We start from the raw sequence: 18551 nt of genomic DNA on the forward strand, positions 1-18551 counted from the left end.
TGGGACAAGTTTTCTTGCTGTCAGGATCACCCATATCCTGGAATTCTAAGAAGCAGACAGTAGTAGCACTCTCTACCTGTGAAGCCGAATACATTGCAGCCTGTGCAGCTGCATGTCAAGCCTTGTGGATATCCTCTCTACTTAAAGAATTAAAGATGTTTACTGGTGAAGCAGTGGATTTGCTGGTGGATAGCAAATCAGCAATTGATTTGGCTAAGAATCCTGTGTCACACGGTAGAAGCAAGCATATAGACACGAAATTCCATTTCCTCAGAGATCAAGTAAGCAAGGGGAGGATCAGACTTCAGCATTGCAGATCTGAGAAACAGCTAGCAGACATTATGACTAAATCCATGAAGAGTGAAAGATTTAAAGAGTTGAGAGAGTTTTTGAATGTTGTTAGTTTGTAATTGGTTTGAATCAAGGGGAGGTGTTAGAAGTGATTAAAACATTATAAATACCACCCCTTGTACTGAAATATAATATACAGAATAAGAATTCCTTTTTCTCCCACTTTACGTTTTCCTCTGATACTCTCTCTTTCACGTGTGGGTGTGGCTTTGCTCTAACATAGAGAGTGTTTTTCATTTTCAATGCTTCAAGCCACCACCCTCATATAAGGGGTGCACTAAATTAATAACTTCTTGTTTCATAAGTATCTAATTTGTAGTTTTTATGGTAATTGGCTCCTCCTTTTCTTTCCTTTGGGCTTATACTTGATCTTTGCCATGGATTTTTGCACACAATTGATGATTTGCAAGTATGATAACTTCCCTTTCCCTTATCAATAACAAATGTATTTTGTTTAATAGAAGAACTTATAATAGTCCATGTTCAAATCTTGAGCAGTATAATGATTATTTTAAAAACTGGTGCAGCTATAAAGTCGGCTCAGTAGTTTAAGCAGATTAATTGATTGTAGAATCGGTCTAAAAATTGACTTTGAACAATTACTTGATTAATTAAGTTGTTGAACTGTCTAGTCCAATTTGATTCTAATAAGTGTTAATTGCATAACTCAAACGACCAATTAAATACTATTTTTAAAATATTAAAATAATTTTAATTTATTTATTTGAGAGAATATCAACATTCATGTAAATTTGCTTTTCTAGTAGAAAGAAAATTTTAGTATTATTAAAAATGAGTATGCAAGGCGTTTGAATAATTTTAAAAGTTTTTTTTTATTAATTTATTAATTAGTTTGATTAAAATAAATTTATTTAGTATTAAAACTTATTTTAAAAGTTTATATTATAACTTACTTTTCTAAGTCATTCGAGATAGCTTATAATTTATCAGCTTCTATCTTCTAACTTATAACTTATTTTAACTACTTGATAAATTATAGTTTTATTAAACACACTTAATTTTTGGGTGAATGATTTCCTTAGAGGTGGATAAAGTCTTTATACTTTCATAATACTTGTTGAAAATTCATATTGAATTCATATTTATTTTACTTAGCAGTGAATCTTGCAATAATATTTGGAAGAATAAAATAATTATAATAAAAAAATTATCATACACGTGTATATATAATTAATGATACAAAAATTATTATTAAAAATTATTTTTATCTATATAATAAATATAATAGATATTGATATATTATTAAAAAAATGTAGATATAAATTATAATGACACATAAAATATATTATTAAACTAAATTTAAAATTAATATTAAAATTATATATAATTATATATTAAATAAATATATACATACATATATTATATTATACTATACTTTTTGTATATGATTAAATTAAGTTTAGTGTACTAAAGAGTATATAAGAATTCACTGCCGCATAATCACATCTAAGTTAGATGTCCCAACAAACAACTGAACATATGAATTTATGGCTATGTTAGATTCTATCTTACTTCACTTGAATAATTTCTCGAAAATAATTTGTAAATATTTGTAGTCAACTCGCTTATTTAAAAAAAATTCTACAAATACTTTATTTTATCTTATTTAATTAAGATAATTTATTATTAATTAAATATTGCTTATAAATTGTATATTAATTATTTTCAATTTTTCAAGTAAATTAAATTAAATTATATTTTTTCCTTATCTTATTTTTAAGATTTATTTTTTTTGCAAAAAAAATATTTTGATTCTTTATCTTTTAAATGTGAGATAATTTGATTTTTCATAATCAATGATTTTTTTTTTAATTTTTGGACACAACTTTGAATCCTTTTTCAAATAATTTGTAATGTGAAACTTATTTCATTAAATTTATCTACATAAAAATTATTGAACTCCATTAATGTTTAAAACAATAAAAAGAAACATAATCATGATGAACATAACACGGAAATAGGTCTATGACTCTAAACAAACAAAAAATAATAAACTAATATTGTTTAAGAAAAACAAATTGACCATACTAAAACATATAATAAGTTAAAAAAAATTGAATTTTCTTTTTCTTCCTATTTTTTGCCTCACTTAATGATGGAATTCAAATGTAATTTCATTTTGATGATTATTTTAGATTGGTTTTTTTTATATTACTTTGCCAGTTTTAGTTATTAAATATTTTTTTTTTATTTCCTATTTTCTAAATTTCATAAGAAATAATAAAAATGATTTTTCAACATGTAAAATAAAATAAACATTTATAAACCTAAACAATATTAAAATGTGTTTCAAAAAGTCAAAAATTAAAGTTGCAGTGAAATAAATCATTACAACATTCTATAAATCAAAATCGTTTTCTCCTCGCTTAACAAAAATGTATGCTCCGGCTGGAGAAAAAATAAAGAAAGAAAGTAAAAAAAAAAAAAAATAAATAAAAAAGTAAGATGTAATGAATACTTTAATTGATAAAATTGAAAATGGAAACATGAAGAGAAAAAAAAAAGTTAACTTTATAAAAAGATGAATGAGAAAATAGTGGGAAAATAATATGTAAGGACAAAAAAAAATTTAAAGGAAATATGGTATTAATTTTTTTAAAGAAATAATAAGTGACAAAGAAGTACTTTTATAATGTAAAAATATATATAATGACGCTTTAACAAGAAGGGAAATGAATAAAAATTACTTATACATTGTTAGTGTAAAGTTTTTTTACACTAGTAATTAATAATATCTTTTAATGGTGTCATGTCAATTGCTTATTTAATGAAATAATAATAAATTAAACAACTTTAAAAGATATGATTGGTTGCTAGTATAAAAAACTTTACACTGACAGTATATGGATGATTAACTCAATGAATAACACTAAACCCAAAAATGCAATATGTTATAATTATACTATCGTCTAATTATAAATAATTATTAACTTTAATTATTTGTTAAAATTTGTATCTAAATATTTTCTAATTAGTAAATATTTAATTTTTTAAACTAAAAAATGTCAAAATCAAATTCATTATTAATTAAAACCATTAGAAAGTAAAGATACAATAGATTAGTTTTGTTGTGAAAATAAGAAGAGACTCGCACAAATAAAACAGAAAGATCGTTAGCCAATACTGATATGAAATCGTAAAATGTGGCACTTCTGAAGTTTATAGTTTTTTTTTAATTTAATAATATATTCAATCTTCGCATCATTGACATCTTGAAGAAACAGAGTGCCATCCTTACATTTAAATATCCTTTTTTCGTTCAGCAAAAAAGAATTTGAAATTACCCTTCTAACTATTTCTTTTTTACGGATTTGAAGTGAGACCTCTCAAAAACATGTTTATTATTATTATTATTATTATTATTATTATTATTATTATTATTATTATTATTATTATTATTATTATTATTATTATTATTATTATTATTATTATTATTATTATTATAATAGTGACATATAAAAAATATCATTATAAATATATTGATATAAATTTATTTAATATATAATTATACAAAATTTTAATGTTAATTTTAAATAAAATTTTATATTTTTTAACAATATATTAAATTTATAAAGTGATAAATATTATGTTGTCATATAGTATTAATTTTTCAAAATTAAACTTTTAGTCTTTAGAATATTTAATTTATAATTTAATCTTTTATAATATTCGATAAACAATTTTACCTCCTTTCACTTATTTATGCAATTTTAATATTCATAAATTTAATATTCGATCAGCAATTTTATCTCTCTTATCCTATTTATGTAATTTTATTCTATTTATGCAATTTTAGGTCACATGATAGTTTAGTTCAGTTTTAGTTAACTATTAGTTTATAATAATGTATTTACATAACACCTTAAACAAATCAAATAACTTAATACATTATAAAAAAAAATGATTTGTAATGATCAACATAAATTATGAAGTTGAAAAATTATGGGTAAATATCTTTAGTATTTAATTATGTGAGTTATAATTTGATTTTTTTTTTATTTATGAAATTTTAGACCATATATATGATAATTTAATTCAATTTTAATTAATTATTGTGAGACCCTGCTTCCTTTTCTCTTTTTCCTATCCCCGAACCCTCAACTCTCACTCTCTTATGCTCTTGCTCTCAATTCTCCTCTTCTTACTCTTGAACTGTGGTTTTGGTGGCTAAAGGTACTGATTGAAGGTTTGAAATTCTTGTTAAACCCGTGCGGAGCTCCTCCCATCTTCTTCTCCAATCCCTCTTCTCCTCCGTTCTTCGTTTTCCACTTCCCGGAGCTCAAAATCTTCACCCGAGGTAAGGGAAGCTGGTTATTTCCGTTGCATTTGGCTGTGTATGAGTCCAGAACTCATTTGTTGGTTAGTGATTTTTTTTAAATTTCAAGTTGGGACTGTTGAAAAATGGGGTTTTTGAGTTTTCGGGGTTTTTGATAAATTTGGGGTTTTTTTGATGAAGTTGTGGTTGCATGTTGAAAAAGATGTTATTTTTGAACTCTTGGATGAAAATGTGTTACTTTGGCCGGATTGCATGTACTGGATAGTGATTTTTTGCAGGTACTTTGGGAAAAATTTTGAACTTGGTAAGGTTTCAGATGAGCTTCGCGCTTCGCGCTGTTCATCGCGCTGGGCGTGTGGCCGCCATGGGACCTCATTTAGCCAAGCTCGCTGAGCGCCTTGATGAGTGTGCTGGGCGTGCTTCAGAACGTAGGTCTCTGGTTGGCCCTCGCTGGGCGCGACTTGGACTGCGCTAAGCGCGATACCATTGTAACTTGTTGTTAGGCTCTAGAGGCTGCGCTAAGCGCGGCCCTTGTCGCGCTGGGCGTGAGACTCTTTGGGAGTCTCTGCCTCGTGGGCGCTGGGCGCAATTCCGAATTGCGCTGGGCGCGAGACCAAGGGGTGGTCTCTGCCTTCCCCGCGCTGAGCGCTGGGTTAGGTGCGCTGGGCGCGTGAGACTCCTTGGAGTCTCTGTCTGGCCTGCGTTGGGCGCAGTTAGTATTGCGCCAAGCGCGGGAGAGCCTTGTGCTCTCTGGCTGAGTCCCGCTGAGCGCGAGCCTGCTCGCGCTGGGCGCGCTAGCCCCCTGGGGCTCTCTGGTTGTACTGCGCTGGGCGCAACTTCGAGGGCGCCGGGCGCGGGGATGAGACATTTCCCTTTATGTATTGAATTATGTTGTTCTATGTTGATAAGTTGAGTTGTATGTTGATAAGTTGAGTTGTATGTTGATAAGTTGAGTGTATGTTGATAAGTTGTGTTGTATGTTGATAAGTTGAGTTGTGTTGTATGTTGAGTTGAAAAAGTTGAGGTGTGTTGATTATTGATATGAGTTGTTGTTGTAGGCCGTAATGGCTGAGTTGTTGTAGGCCGTATTGGCTGAGTTGTTGTAGGTCTCAAGGGCTGAGTTGTTGTAGGCCTTAACGGCTGAGTTGTTGTAGGCCTTCACGGCTGAGTTGTTGTAGGAGAATCTCCGAGGTGATATGCGTGACGACGCATTTATATCAAATTGCAGGTTGGTTGCATAAATTGAATGGATAGTAGAATGTTGTTGTGTTGACGGTTGAAGTTGTACTGATTATTAGAATTTTTGCTGTATGTTGTTCTTGTTATACTAGCTTACCCTTGTTGTTTCCTTGTGGTTGGACTGCTATGATCGTATGATTTACGGGAGCAGAACAGGATTAGGTGTTTGGTTCGTGGTGAGTCGGCAGCTGGTATGCGGAGCTGGCCATGTTTTATTGATATTTTGTTGTAATAGCTACTAGGTGTAGCAGTTGGTTATGTATTTTGCCGATAGGATGTTTTGAACACTCTAACTCTAGTCGGATCGAGGCTTTGTATATTTTTATATTCTAGACCCTATAGTTATATACTTGCTCTTTCTGTCTGGTGTTTACGGTGTTTTGAGGTTGGTGTGTAGTGACCGGTCGGGTCGTCACAATTATAATTCATAATAATATATTTATATAATTAGAAGTGTAAAAAAAGAAAAAATTAACCAATTTGTACCAATTTATAATTGATTGATCCACGTGAAAAAAAAAAATTAAATCGATATCCTTTGTAAAATCCATTCAATATTTTTACAAATTAAATTAATTCGATTCATTTTTTTAAATAATTTATATATATATATATAATAGATAATATTGTATCAAACTGATCAATTTAAAAAAAAATTATCACAACCAATCTAATTTAATTATAAAAATAAATTAATTTTATAAAAATAAATTAATTAATCAACATATTAAAATAATTAAAAATCAAACTAGTTTAAAATAGATTAGTTAACCAATTCAATTATGAAAATCAATCTAATTTATATAAAAAAAATAGTTAATAAATATATTAAAATAATTAAAAATTAAACCAAAATTAATTAATTAACTAATCCAATCTAATTTTGATTCGATTTTAAATTTTTTATAAAATAAATTGATTCGATTTTAAATTTTTCAAAATTTAATTCATGATTCATTAACACTCTTATATAAAAGACCTTAAACAAATTAAATAATTTAATACTATACTAATAGTATACTAGAAAATTAACTTGTAATTAACTTATAATGATAAACATAAATTGTTATTGCTTGTAATTATAACATTACTTGTAATTAAGTTATAATGATAAACATAAATTGTTATTAAAAGTTAAAAAAATTGTGAGTAAATGTCAGATAATTTATCCGTCTATTATGTAATTTTATAAAATTTACTTACAACAAAGAAAATTATAAATTTAAATTTTACCTACATTAACTATTTATCACCAATTATTTATAAGTAATAATTTTTAATTTTACCTAAAGTTACTATGTAAATAAGAATAAAAGATACATACACTTTCCTTCTAGAGTAGTTTAAATGATTGAATAGATGGTTTGAGTGTGTCAACAAAGATAGATTAAGTAGTTAGATAGAAAGTCCTAAACAAATCAAATGTGTCAGTGGTTTAAATACATAAGAAAAATATTTTAAATATTCAACTAGCAATTACGACTCAACCGAGTTAATCTTTATTAAGAAGACTCCGCTAAGTGAGGTCACGAATTTGACGGTAAGCGAAATGTTGTAACAGGAAGAAAAAAAATTGAAAAAGATTTTTATGTTTTAAAAAAAAAATCAAAACCCAAAATAAATCTAGAAAATGAAAAATAGAATTTAACCTATTAAAAATATACATAAAAAAAGATAACTGATAATTGTTAACTAATCTTATTAAACTTACAATAATAATTGGTAAAAAAAAATTACAACATTATAACTATTCATTATTATCTCTACTCAACAACGACAAAAGTTACCTAAAATATATATATTCTTATTTTTCTAAAAGGTGCAAGAATAATATACCACCTTCCACGACATTTCCCCGTCCAAACAAGAGAAACGACAGCGGCAGAAAAACGTGACAAAGCAAAAAGAGTTTCATAGCTCCTTATTATCTTCATTCATCATTCAATTCGAAGCCTGTTTGTACTTCGTATAACTCCTTAAATGGACTTCACCTACCACACTAAAATTTTGCATCAACGGTGGGAAATACCAAAATTCCACTTCAAATTTCAAACAAACAAGCCACAAGGCACTAGTATCATCAAATTGAAAATTACGCAAAAATCACGATGAAATCGAATTTGGAACTACTTGCACATAGAACACAACACCGCACCATCTCTAAATAGAGAAGTGAGTAGGTTGAAGTGGGTTTACAAAGTAAAGAAAAAGAGAGACATTGATGCATTTCAGTCTGACAACAAGTTAATCAAGAAGCAACCACGTAGGTGTAATTGTAACATTAATGTAACCTTTGTACACATGTGTAGTCTAGTCTAGTCGATGGATCGACACAAGGGGCATGTGGCGTGTTTGTTACGAAACCATTTATCCAAACAGCCCCTATGGAAGAAGTGCTTACAAGGCAACTGACTGACCTCTTGATTAGCCTCAAAGGCAGAGAGACAAACGCAGCACTCGACCAAGGGCACAGCGTGGCACAATGAGTCGTAGTGAGTTATGGAGACCCTTCTTGGGTGGGAGCAGGAGCAGTCTTGTTGAATGTTGGGTGAGTAGGAGGAAGAAGTAGTGCCAGTGCCAGTGCCAGCAACCACTTGGAGCATGGACCTGAACATGTTCTTCAACACAGCCACCGATACAACGGTGTTCATGACGAGCACGGGTAGCACCCCTTCTGATGCACTAGGGAAATTCGACAGACCCATAATCACGGCCACAAATTAACGAGAATGAGACAAATTGCACAACATACCCACTTGCCCCCGAGAATTCGTATATATCAGACTTTGTTATATAGTGTACACTATAGTAGTGAGGAACGTTGTTCGCGGTTCACATATCCTAACTAACGAAATGTACTAACCTAACCATGGTTTGGCCGCGGAAAGGGGTTTCATTTTACGCGTGGCAACACGTGGAGGAGTTTGTGACTAGGGACTAGGGAGTGAAGTGAAAAATCAGAAGATGGCAATTTCGCCATCCCCAAAAAAGATACTTTCAGAAAGCCACGTGTCCGCTGTGGCCACACCGCTCGTGACTCGTGGCATGCATCCTCGCCTTTCCGAGGTTTCTAGATTTTCGGCTGCCTCCGCGTAAAGTAACCTAAGCTCTTCCTTCACTCGGTAACGCAATCTTCAGATCCGTTTATTCATAATTCTTTTTTATAAATATGATTTATTCGGTGTTTCAAAATTTAAAAATAAATGCTTATCTTATGCATGATTGATCTTATTATGAATAATTCGACAAAAAGTATCTTTATAAAATATCAACCAAAATCGATGTTTTATGTTTATTTCAGAAAGGTTAAATAATTGAGATTATATGAAATTGATATGTTTAATAGAATTTTATACATAATATTTGATTCATATCATGGGCTTGGCTTAGTGTATGATAGGTTTAGAACATATATGTGGTGTCAACTGTCAAGGCTCTTAATCCGCGTTTGTGCTTCACAAATTTTGAACGCCTAATCTCATTATATATATATATATACATATATATATATATATTGACAGAAAAAAGGATTATAATAATATGTAACTTTTACTAAGTATTACACTACTAAATAATCTTATATTAAATGTGATCTTTAGATTGAAAGTTCTTTGCTCATTTTTCAAGTTCATGGGAGAAAAGTATATATTAATTTTTATCCTTAGTTTCAACTCTTAAATAATGTAAAATTTTATAATAGGTGAAAAGTAATTATTAAAAATTATCTTCCTTTAACTCATTGACATGTTTTTTCATTAAAAAAAAATTGTGATAAATTATTAAATACTAATGCAAACAATATTTCGAATGGGATATTAAACTTTTAGTAAATTTTAATCAATAAAAAAAGTATGTTAGAAAGTTTATTAGGAAAAAAAAACTTCTTGATAAGAGTTAACTACACTTTCTAACAAATTATTTTTTATTAGTTAAAAATCATAAGAAAGATTTATTACATAGGAGACTAAAATTATTTTGGATTTTTTATTTTATTAGAAAAATTTATTTTGAATATTTATTTTTGTTGAGTACGTGGGGGGTTAGCACACACATACACATGTCTCCACATTGGTGAGACATAACCCTCACGGTTTTACTTTTGAACATCAAACAAAAGGTCTCTCAACCAATGGAGACAATTGTGTGTATATAAACTCATGTGCATCCTCTTGTTTGAATGATGTGAAATTTTGTTTGCATCCCAACAATTTTTTAAAATATATTTTTTTTTTAACTTTTAAATTTGACTTAATATTGGAATTTTGAAACAATGATATTTTTTATTTTGGAGCAAAAGTTGAACATAAAAGACAAAGGACAAAAAATATTTTAATTTAAATAAAATATAAAACCCACACTTTATATATTTTTAATATAATTCTAATTAATAGAAGAAGAAAAAAGGTATTAAAATTAAAGTGTGTTGGGATTATTCAGCTAGTTGCAACATGGGCATATACGTGGGTGAAAACAAAAAACTGCCCAAGTTGGGTGGACAAAAAACTGCCCAAGTTGGGTGGGGGCCACGTGTTCAAGTTTCGTCAACATGTCACCATCTTAACCCAACCAATCCATCCTTTGGGAAGTGACACATGAATGGGTCAAGTTTCATTAGTGCTGTTTTGGTATTGCACTTTCAAGATTCGTAACTACTTTTTAAATCTAATCAGCATTACGTGAAAATTATGTCAATTTTCTCAGCCAGCTTCAAACTATGTATTAATATGGAAAATGAAGATGAGTCTTTAATGTAGAACATGGATTTTTTTTAAGTATGAAACCTATCTAACTCTTGAGGTGGAAAGGAAACATTTATTAGTCCAATTATAATAATGGTAACAGATTACATCAATTCCATGTACTAACCCTATTTCCCCGTCATCCACAACACACGGAACCAATTCCGAAAGTCTTCAGTTGTTTTCTTCTTTCTCAAAACACACACTTGTCGTTCCCATGTTGAAGAATCTAGTTGAGTTGTCGTCATTGTAGAGTTATTCAAGTGCTTGATGGAACGTTCAACATTTTGATTTGATTAAAATGATGGCAATCAATCACCTAGAACACAAAACAAAAAAAACCGTGCCCACAACAACGATTTGGAAACGAATCAAGAATGTTCACCAGGGTGGAACAAGTAATAACTTGAACACAACGTTACTAGAGAAATAAAAATTGGAACCCCTCATATCCGATTTTTGCACCCCACACCGATTTTGAAAATGACTCTCTTGCCATCTCCTGCTTTCAACTTGTCAGTTTTTTGTCTAACAAATGGAAACTGTTCTGGTATAAAATCTATGCAGTCTTTATTTAAAAAAAAAAAAAAAAAAGTGAGATTATGAATAAAAACTTGATTATCCTCTCTAGCTTACTATTATATAGTAGCTTCATTTATCTTTTATATTTATTAATTTGGATCAATCTTTATCTCAACTTGTTTATCTTTTAAGATTGTTTATCACCATATAAATTATTTCTAGCTTACATTAATTATATCTTTAAAGTTTAAAATTATATCTGAATTAATTGTTCAATTATAAGTGAATCGATATTGAGTTGAACAACAGTCAACAGCTCGGTTCAATTATGCTCGACTTTGAGGCCAGAGACCCAGAAAGTAACATTATTATAAGATACTACTATTTTACAATGGAATACATAAAATGTAGCAACATGAAATAAAACTGTTATCAGTATTTAAATATTTTATGATAAAACCAAATTTTATAATTTTATTCCATAATCTGAGAAATAGAATAAAAGAATAAGAATTGTGACACTAAAGTATTTCCATTTCCTATAATAAGCATTTGCATCCAGTCCCAAAAGAGTTAGGCTGCAATGATAGTTCTATTCACTAGATTTACTCACTTTCAGTACAGCAATTCTACATCGAATTGATCTTTGGTCCCTGGCTAGGACTCTAGATTGCAATTGCATGTACGTAACGTTATACAGTAATATATTTTCTTTTTCTAAGGGAAAATCTACAAATAAGGGTGGTAAAGATATGTGTGTACTAGTCAAGTTTGGTCGTTAATGAGCAGTGGAATTAGATATATCAGCTCCAATGGACTTGTAATACGCGCTTTCCGCAATTGCTAACCGACTCTGGAACATTGTCCACTCTTTTCTACACCTCTCCCTCACCTAGCACCAACAACATTTGAACATCAATCAATTTGGACATCATAGTACATAACATAAAAGACCACTTCCATTATAACACAGAGTTTCTTCATTAGACATTTAATGTGAGCAAAAGAAGCCAACTACTATAGTACTATATCATACTCTCATGAGAAAATTAATCGAACAATATCAAGAGGTCTTCATCAGTTAGTTGAACAGAATGCGTCAGTTGTTGTAAATCCCTTAGGACTGAGTTTGATTCTTTCAATAGACCCAAAAAAAAAAAAACTAAACTAAACAGTGTACAATTTAATAAAGCTGAAGAATATTGAACATGTAAAACATACCCCCTGCCATGGCGCTTTCCCTGTTTGAGATTCACCCTGCATAGGAAAGAAAATTAATATGCGTTTTAAGCATGATTTTTGAGTAAAATTGTGTAATCATGGCTAACAAAATACCTGATTCCCTAGTGAGGGAACACCTTGGTGAACTATCCACTGAGAATCAACAACTCCAATCTTTTCGTGCGCGGGCTATATAAGAAAAAAATGATATTAGTTTAAAGCTCCATAGCATGTATAGATTGCATTTTTTTTATTTTCACTTGTGTGTGCTTCCCCTAAGGTCATTAAATTAAGCAGTTAACAATTTAGATGATTTGAAAATGTGAGAATGGACTCACCTCAACACATCTTCTAAGAGCAAAATCAAGACCCCACCCATGGACCAAGTCATTCTGCAATGCCAAGTGGTACAATCATAATTTTATCAAGTGCTTAAAGAAACATTGAACAAATAGGCAAGGGGCATCTTTCAAAACAATAAGAACTTTAGGATTAACCAGTCAACCTGAATCAAATGCCATACGCAGCGCCATGCATCTCGGGAGAACACTGGAGCCATGATCTCAACAAACCTGCATTCATGTAACAGTGATGGCACAATCATTTACAGTTCAGTAGACTTAGATAATGTAACTATAATACATTGGCAGTTCCTTACGCTGCGCAAGGAGGTAAATGAGGGTCAGAACACCATCCTGGTTTTTCCTCTGTCACCCTAATAAAAATACAGAAAAAATAAAGTTAATGCACGTTCTTTAAAATAACAAGAACTTCCAGAGAGCAGGACTCCAATCATTCTTACTTGTGAACTTCACGATCACCTCTTCTTTTCGTCATTTGCCATGTCAATCCTTTATTAGGTTCCAAGCCAGGCTGAGAAATCTCCAAGCCATGCTTCCTCACCAGTTTTATGTACCTGCACTTGAAATAAGAGAGGCATATGAAACTTTGATTCAAAAAATAAAACCTTTTAAAAGATATCACTCTCTTATCCAATACTCACTCTTCAGCATTAAAATGCTCAACACCCAGGTCTTCATCCCATATGAATATATAGTCATAAGGTGCCACAATGTCAGGATGCAGAAACCGCTTGGCATACCACCTGAGGGAGAATCAAATGGTCAATGTGATAACATGATTGAAATTGGGTAAGCACTAGATACTATTAATTGCAAAAACCACAACAAAAATTTATCATTCAAAAAAATAATGAAAAGCTTAGCTCCTTACCATTTGGTCTGTTTGCGAGCACTCACATGAATCGCCCGCTTTGACCATTCAAACTCATCCCATTCAGTGGTTCGGCCATCATAATGAAACAGAAGGATCGTGAAGTTCCCTGAAAACTGTTCAAGTAAATATCTAGTTAAAGGACACATACAGAAGCATATGCAAACAGAGAGAGGAAGGGGCTGAGTAAGACCTTTTTAACAGCTGCATCTATATTGCTTTTCTGATCATACCCAACAGTGAAGGTTACAAGGTAATTTGGTTTGGACGTTAGATCCTGCAAGTGTCAACTTAATTAAATTCTGTCCAATTGAGATTTACTTGTTTTACTTCATATAAGCAAGATAACAATCTAGCCAAACATATGAAAGTCCTCTTTTGCTAGGCTTTTTTTTATCATGTAGCACTTCATAAGGCCATAATCTGTATTAAGCAATGTTATTTTGATGCATGGAAAAGGACAAGCTTTCTTTGCTCAAATTTCCCTCCACACCTCAAAAAAATAGGAAGAAAAAAAAGTAGTTTTCTTGTGATATTTGGAATTGTAGCCACAATAAGCCTATAAACTGTTTTGAACTGTTTTTGGATACACACCTCACTGGGCTTACCCCACAATCTACGCAAATAAAAGTCCGACTCAGCTTCAACAATGCCAGGAGGTAATCTTTCTGCACCTCTAGGATTTGATGGAACCCAAATCTGAAGAGAAACAAAAAAATAAGAAGCATGTGATTGATCAATAATTCAATGCACAGACTCTAAGTAACCATTTTCCCAAATCCCAACATTGTACAAAATAAAATCATTCTTGGAATCTCTTATCAATAGTGCATTTATGAACATGAACATGTCACTATAATAGGAACTTATAGTAACAGAAGGCCAGGGCCTACTATGTTTTTCCCTTACACTCATAAAAGGCATGGATCATTAACTACCTAGAATCCCCATAAAACCTGGTGGCTTAAAATGCTTTAAATATGCTGAGAGGATAAAGTGTGTACCTTTGATGTATCATTTGATAATTGAACATGTGGTGAACTTCTTCTGTTACTACTATTCATAAAAGACCAAGCCTGGCGACCTGTATATTTGCCTTCAATGTAAGAAAGATCAATGGAGGGAAGGAGGCCAGATGGGAGATTCAACTGCAAATTGTTATGCACTGTTAGTGTACCACTATCAAATCCAATAACATAAAACCATTGACAAAAATTTACTTCTGCACAAAGTATGCCAAAAAGAGGAGAGGAAAGAGATACTCAGTCTGCACCTTTGTTATTGACAATGTTGGAAACGATACTCCTATAAAGAATCCAAAAACTAAACCAATAAAAGCTGTCACAAAAATCCTCATAATTTCACTTGGTTTTCTACCAACAGAACTGCAGCCAATGAAATGGAAATGTCCAATGTCAATTGAAAGGAGTTGTTGACATTAACTAGAATACACGAAAAATCTCACAAAAACAAAAATAGTTAGCTATCACCAATGATTAGACCTGCGAGTGACGATCCCCATTTATTTTGCAACTTCTGTGACTGTATGTTCATAAAACTATATGCAGTGGCTATTCTTCACTACTTATCAATTGGCAGGTATCCTCCGTATAAGAAACAGATATGCTTGTTAAACTAAAATAATAAAAACCCTGCCAAAGGAACATTGCAGAAAGAACCAGAAACATTAACAGATGGAACCAGATATTGATTCTAATTTGAAAAGAACATAAGGTGCAATTGTTTTATGAGATAAAAGGTTATATTGTTTGGAAAGCAAATTACATAATATCCCCCAACACCACCTCAAATTCCCAACATACCAGTGGCATTCACAAGTAATATTACTTTACTTCTATTCGTGAACATGTTCCACAACCCAAGTAGCATGGCAACTTATCATAGCACCATTCTGTTAAACTTTTCAACCATATCAATTGGCAGTTATGGAAGGAAGAGCAATTAGTGTGCTAGAAGTTGCCAAGAAGCATAAGCAAAGGAGCCAAATTTAGGTAACAGCCCTTGAAGCAAGACACCAATTTAAAAAAACCATAAGCAAGAAAAGCGTGTGTCTTTTCCTGAAAATCCTCCTACATTAACTCAGACCGGTTGGACAACACATGTGATCTCTTTGACAAAAAACGATATGAAACAAAAAGAGGATAATAACCCTAACTTAGAAGCTCCAAAATTTTCAGAGCCATGTGGTAGTTTCTATATAAATATAGAACCTGCCATTAAAACTTCAAATAAAAGGAAAGAAAGAAAAGGAAAGAGAAAATATAAAACTTGCCCATATCTGAATTATGTTAATTTTTTTATTGACAAAAAGCTTCACAAGCAAAAACTCTCTCCTCAGGAAATTAATGAAAAGCTTTTCGGGAAGCAAAATAAACCAATCCAAACAGGCACAATTCTCCAGCGTGGTATAAACGCAATGATTGTACCACTTGACATAAACTGAAATCATAATTCAGTATGCAGCATCTTTGTCTCTAAACTGAACTCTATTCTATGCTATTACCAATGATCCTAAACTTTACCATTTTTTTAACCTTTCTTTCATAAAAGAAAACGAAATAACGTTACACGAGGATATATTCTGCCATTCTGGGGAAACTTAATCCTTGTATTTGAAGCTTTCATTCAGTTCATCGATTCTGAAAGTGCAAAGACATTTAAAAAAAAAAAAAAAGAAACATAATACGTACCAGGAACAAGAAGACCAAGAGGAAGATCTGAGCAAAAATGGAAGCTTTATGATAAAAAGCAGAGAAAAAAAACACCCCAAGTGCGTGGAGTTTGGTGATGTTGATCGAAAACAGAGGTGGAAGTTATAGAGCGAAGAAAGAATGAATTTTTCAGAGGCAGACACGTATAAAGAAAAAAAAATGAAGAATGGAATCTTCTTCCCTCTCTGAGTGGTTTGGGTTTATGGCTCAAACAAACAAGATCTTTGGAGTTTAAACAACAGAGGGTGTCTGGAAACTTTATTTTTGTAGCCTTTAAACCCAAAGTTTTGGTTTTTGAGTTCCCTTCGCTTGCTCTTCTACCTTCATTTTAAAGAGAGAAGTGATTGTGTTTAAATTCAAACTACATGTGATTAGGATTTATGATAAGAGGTAATTGTGCTTTTCCTTAAAGCTTTTGGGGTTAAAGACAACATAAAGTGGTGCCACTAAAAATATAAAAAGGTTTGGGGTGGTTTTTTGTTAATGCGTTTGTTTAATGAATTTCACGACGTTTCTGTTTCAAAGGGATTAGGACTTAAGAGTCTCCTCACAAAACAAAGACGAGACTCCACCTTTAATTAAATTCTTTTTTTACCATTTCAATTTTTTTTTTTTTTATCAAGTATAGATCACAATTCACACATTATAAAAAATTCTCCCCACCCGATATTTAACATATACTTTTATACTCAAATTAAAAATTATTAATTAAACTGAAATAATTTATATTAGTTAATTCAGTAATTTATCATATCAATTTTTAATATTGAATAAATAAATATTTTTTATATGTAATATTATATAAAGAGATAACTTTTTTAATAATTGTTTTGATCTCTATTTTTATATAAATTTAAATTATTTTTTTAAATATTTTTTCATTTTATTTTTTTTATTCTTTTTAAATAACTGCTCGCATAATTGTCCATAATTTAGATAACTCTCAATTTTCGTCTCTAGTCAACATTAAATGAATAGTTTGATTATAAATTGGAGTCCGTTATTATATCAAATTTTAAAATTAAAAGGTAAATTATTTTTTTTAGAAATTTATTGAAGTCTTTAAAGTCAATATTTTTTTTTAATATGAACAAATCTTAGTTTTTGGGAAAAATCTCCCATTTTTTTAAGTTGTAAATGATTATAGAGCATTGATATTATTAGATTTTTAAAATGGGACCGGTTCAATTAAAAAAAAATTTAAAATCAACCTAAAAAATTGAAAATGAATGAAAAAAAATTAGTGTTTTTATTCGATTTTTTCATTTTACGAAACAACATTCGGTTTGCAGTTTGGGATAATAAAACTATAAAAAAAAAATCAATTTAGACCGTAAGATATATATCAATATTTTTTCACAACTGTATCGATATTGGATCATATAATCTTCCGATTTATATATATATATATATATATATATATATATATATATATATATATGAGAAATAATTTATTTATTCTAAGAGAAAAGTTATTTACATTTATTTCATTTAATAAATTATGATTTATATTGAATTTAAAACGATTTAGCCAGTTAAATTAAAAAAAAATTAATACATAGATCAAGTTTATAAATTTTAAAAATAGTTGAAAATTATTTAGTACTCTATTTTTGTTAATTGAAATCAACATAAAAATATATTTTTATGATTGTCTGTAAATTTGAATTAGTGAAATAGAATATCAAATAATTTTAAAATTTTAAAAAAATTTACAAACTTGATTTATATATTAAAAACTTTTAATTTAATGACTAAATTATTAAAATTTAATGAACAACATGGGTTATTGAGTGTAATAAGTGTAATAAATTGACTTACTCTTTAAATAAATAATTTTTTATATACTAAATGAAAGATCTGTCTTGGGGCTGTAATGGTTTTTTTGATGGATTGTATTGTCTTGTGTGGGGGTTGTAGGCAATATTAACAAATATGTAAAGAGTGGAGAAAGTAGTGTGTGGCTCATTCACTAGAATAGGGGTTTGGTGGTTGCTAGCTAACTAGGTTATGAAAATTGTAAGGGAATGAAAACATGGATCACTTGGTAGTTTAATAAAATTATTTGTATATGAGTTAAGGTACTCCTTATATCTCTTTTAATAAATTTTTATTTGATAAAAAAAAAAACCTCTAAAAGTAAATTAATCTCTCCTTTATATATGAGAAGGGATTCACTTACTCTAATAGTAAGTATATTTAGACTTATTCCATTTA

At 30.4% G+C, this 18551-nt stretch overlaps 2 protein-coding genes across 3 annotated transcripts; both read right to left on the reverse strand.

Moving 5' to 3' along the window:
* Positions 1–7933: 7933 nt before the first annotated feature.
* Positions 7934–8680, reverse strand: LOC109797277 (putative E3 ubiquitin-protein ligase XERICO). Its single transcript, XM_020357264.3, has one exon. The coding sequence runs from the start codon at positions 8590–8592 to the stop codon at positions 8203–8205; it is 390 nt and encodes a 129-aa protein (XP_020212853.1). The 5' UTR covers positions 8593–8680; the 3' UTR covers positions 7934–8202.
* A 2981-nt stretch (positions 8681–11661) lies between these two features.
* Positions 11662–16733, reverse strand: LOC109799094 (uncharacterized). 2 transcript variants are annotated; one of them, XM_020359597.3, is made up of 15 exons: positions 16314–16733; positions 15105–15254; positions 14876–14987; positions 14607–14750; positions 14197–14301; positions 13796–13879; positions 13603–13718; positions 13373–13474; positions 13172–13285; positions 13028–13084; positions 12875–12941; positions 12708–12761; positions 12484–12558; positions 12370–12405; positions 11662–12040 (listed from the first exon to the last, which is right to left on the reverse strand). In XM_020359597.3, exons 2-15 carry the CDS (start codon positions 15122–15124, stop codon positions 11927–11929), a joined length of 1200 nt encoding a protein of 399 aa, XP_020215186.1. In that variant the 5' UTR covers positions 15125–15254; positions 16314–16733; the 3' UTR covers positions 11662–11926. The 2 variants fall into 2 exon arrangements, with proteins under 2 accessions (XP_020215186.1, XP_020215193.1); XM_020359604.3 differs by lacking the exon at positions 16314–16733 and adding an exon at positions 15426–16259.
* Positions 16734–18551: the final 1818 nt, after the last annotated feature.

This window comes from Cajanus cajan, chromosome 3 (genome assembly GCF_000230855.2).
Source record: "Cajanus cajan strain Asha chromosome 3, NIPB_CcT2T_4, whole genome shotgun sequence".
NCBI lineage: Eukaryota > Viridiplantae > Streptophyta > Magnoliopsida > Fabales > Fabaceae > Cajanus > Cajanus cajan.